General features: G+C 38.2%; 1 protein-coding gene across 1 annotated transcript; it reads right to left on the minus strand.

The window, feature by feature from the left end:
* Window positions 1-335: 335 nt before the first annotated feature.
* On the minus strand, window positions 336-1674 carry LOC149012663 (G-type lectin S-receptor-like serine/threonine-protein kinase LECRK2; the record flags this gene model as incomplete). Its single annotated transcript, XM_089159825.1, is given in 1 exon segment — window positions 336-1674. A coding segment is annotated over 1 exon segment (1248 nt), but the record flags the coding sequence as incomplete, so codon positions are not given.
* Window positions 1675-2371: the final 697 nt, after the last annotated feature.

Consider the following 2371-nt stretch of genomic DNA (forward strand, 5'->3'; position numbering starts at 1 on the left):
AAAGAAAAAAGAAAATGATAATAATAAAGTTAGTTTTGACTGGTGGTTCATTAATGCATGGTTACCTTTTTCCTTTGTCCCAACACCGTTGCAATCTTATCTAGTAGTTGAAATCAAAGTCTCATGGGTAGTTGAGACCATCGTATTGGAAGGAAACTTCATTATTTTCAAAGGCAAATTCCAATTAGTGGTTAACCACATAGTCAAGTGGGAACTTCCATGGAAGTGGTGAAATGGATTTAAGAAGACTTGTATGTAGAAGATGATACAAACAGAAAGAGAGAAGTTTTAAAACAAAGAAGAACATGGCTTAATCTCATACCATATAGGTACAATTGTGTACACTTCTGGAAACCAAATAAAGTCTAAAGAAGTGCCTATTTATCTTTTCACTTCATCTCATTCGGACATGATGGACAAAGAAAATCAAGACCTACTCAAGGAATTTGTAATATAAGAGATGAACGGGAAAGGGCATGGTGGGCTGGGAACATCAACAGCTCCTTCAAGCATTTGTAATACCTTCTTCATCGTAGGCCTCAGAGATGGGTCCTCTTGAATACACCAAATTGCTATCATCACCAGAGTCTGTAGCCTCTTCATGTCCCTCATGGCCTCCTCATCTCTCTCCACCAGCTCTTCCAGTTTACCTTCTCTGTAGCAGTCATAAGCCCAGTCAGTCAGTATTGCTTTGCCTTCTTCACCCCATGCTGTCTCCACACTCCTCCTACAAGTGATGATCTCCAACAACATCACACCAAAACTATAAACATCTACCTTTGCTGTGATCGGCATACTCCGGAACCACTCTGGAGCCACATACCCTTTAGTTCCTCTAATGCCTGTTTGAGTTAAGACCTGGTCAGGTGTAAACAATTTTGCTAATCCAAAATCGGAAATTTTTGGCCTAAAAACATCATCTAGAAGTACATTTTGAGGCTTTATATCACAATGGATGATCTGAAAGCTGCATTCTTCATGCAAATAAGCAAGTCTTTTTGCGATTTCAATTGCAGTCTGGGTTCTGTGGTCCCAATGAGGCCTTGAGAGTCCAAAGATGAAGTTGGCCAAAGAGCCATGGCTCATAAACTCGTATACCAAAAGCGTGTGTGTCCCTTCCTCACAAAATCCAAACAATCGGACTAAATTCTTGTGGTGTGTCTGACCGATCACACTTACCTCTGTTTTGAATTCCTTCTCGCCTTCTTGAACCACCTTGTCTAACCTCTTCACTGCAACTGGACTCTTAGAGCCTAATGGGTAGAAACCTTTGTAAACAATCCCAAAGGCACCTTTCCCCAATTCTTCTTTGAACCCATTTGTTGCTTCTTCAAGTTGTTTGTATGTAAAGGAACGTAGATTGGTCTATGAAATACTAGAAACTTGATTACCACTGTTTGGTCTTCTTTGGTATGCAATGAAAGCACTGACACAGGCTGCAGCTAACAATATGAAATTGACAACTAGAGAACCACCCAATGATCCAGCCAGGATAGCTATTGTTCGGTCTTTCTTCGTCGAGTTTGAAGAGCTTGCAGGTGTCACAGAACTTGCAAGCTTAATTTTGAATAAAGCCTTTCCAGTGTCACTTGCACTCAACCTCCCATTGGAGACTGGAAGTCTCTTCTTCCAGCATGTGTAGTTACTAAAAATAACAACTGCACAGTAGCTATGATATCAAGGCATGAAACCCAAAGGCCTAACAGAACTTAAAACATTTTGAAAGCAAGATATGATGAAGTCTGAAAATAAATCGGAGACGAAAGAAATCTAATCCTAATGTGCAGTTACTCTGCCATTAAAATAAAGACCATATATGACACATTAGATAAGCGTTCTGGTTTCCTAAACTTAAAAAGCCGGAAAGTGGAGATTTTAGTTTACTCAAATGGTTCTTAATGGAGTTCTATTTGAATCATCTTCCTGTCAAATGGTTCTTATTGGAGTTCTATTTGAATCATCTTCCTGTTGGTCTTGGTCAACACCAAAACAAAATAGTATTGATAAAATTTGACATTTCTTTCACGTTAAAAAAAAAAAAATAATAAAAGAAAACAAAGAAAAGAAGAACAAGAAAGAAAGAAGAAGAAGAAAAAAGAAAAAAAAGACTTGACTGGTAGCTCATGATAACTAGTCCCTGATCCCCAACCCCACATCAACTATTTGTTGCAACTATGATCAAAGTCTTATGGGTAGGTGAGACCACAGGATTGAAGACCAATACTTATTTTCAATAACAAAAATCTCTATTGTGGTCCAAGAATCATGTGGAAAATTCCATGGGTGTGAACTGATGGATTTCTTTAGAAAATTTTATGTGAGTCCTTTAAATCAAAGCCTAAAATCTTGTTGGATTCATTTAATGGGAAAT

The sequence above is a fragment of the Hakea prostrata genome, chromosome 6 (assembly GCF_041222555.1).
Source record: "Hakea prostrata isolate BN-2017 chromosome 6, UWA_Hpros_2, whole genome shotgun sequence".
NCBI classification, from domain to species: domain Eukaryota; kingdom Viridiplantae; phylum Streptophyta; class Magnoliopsida; order Proteales; family Proteaceae; genus Hakea; species Hakea prostrata.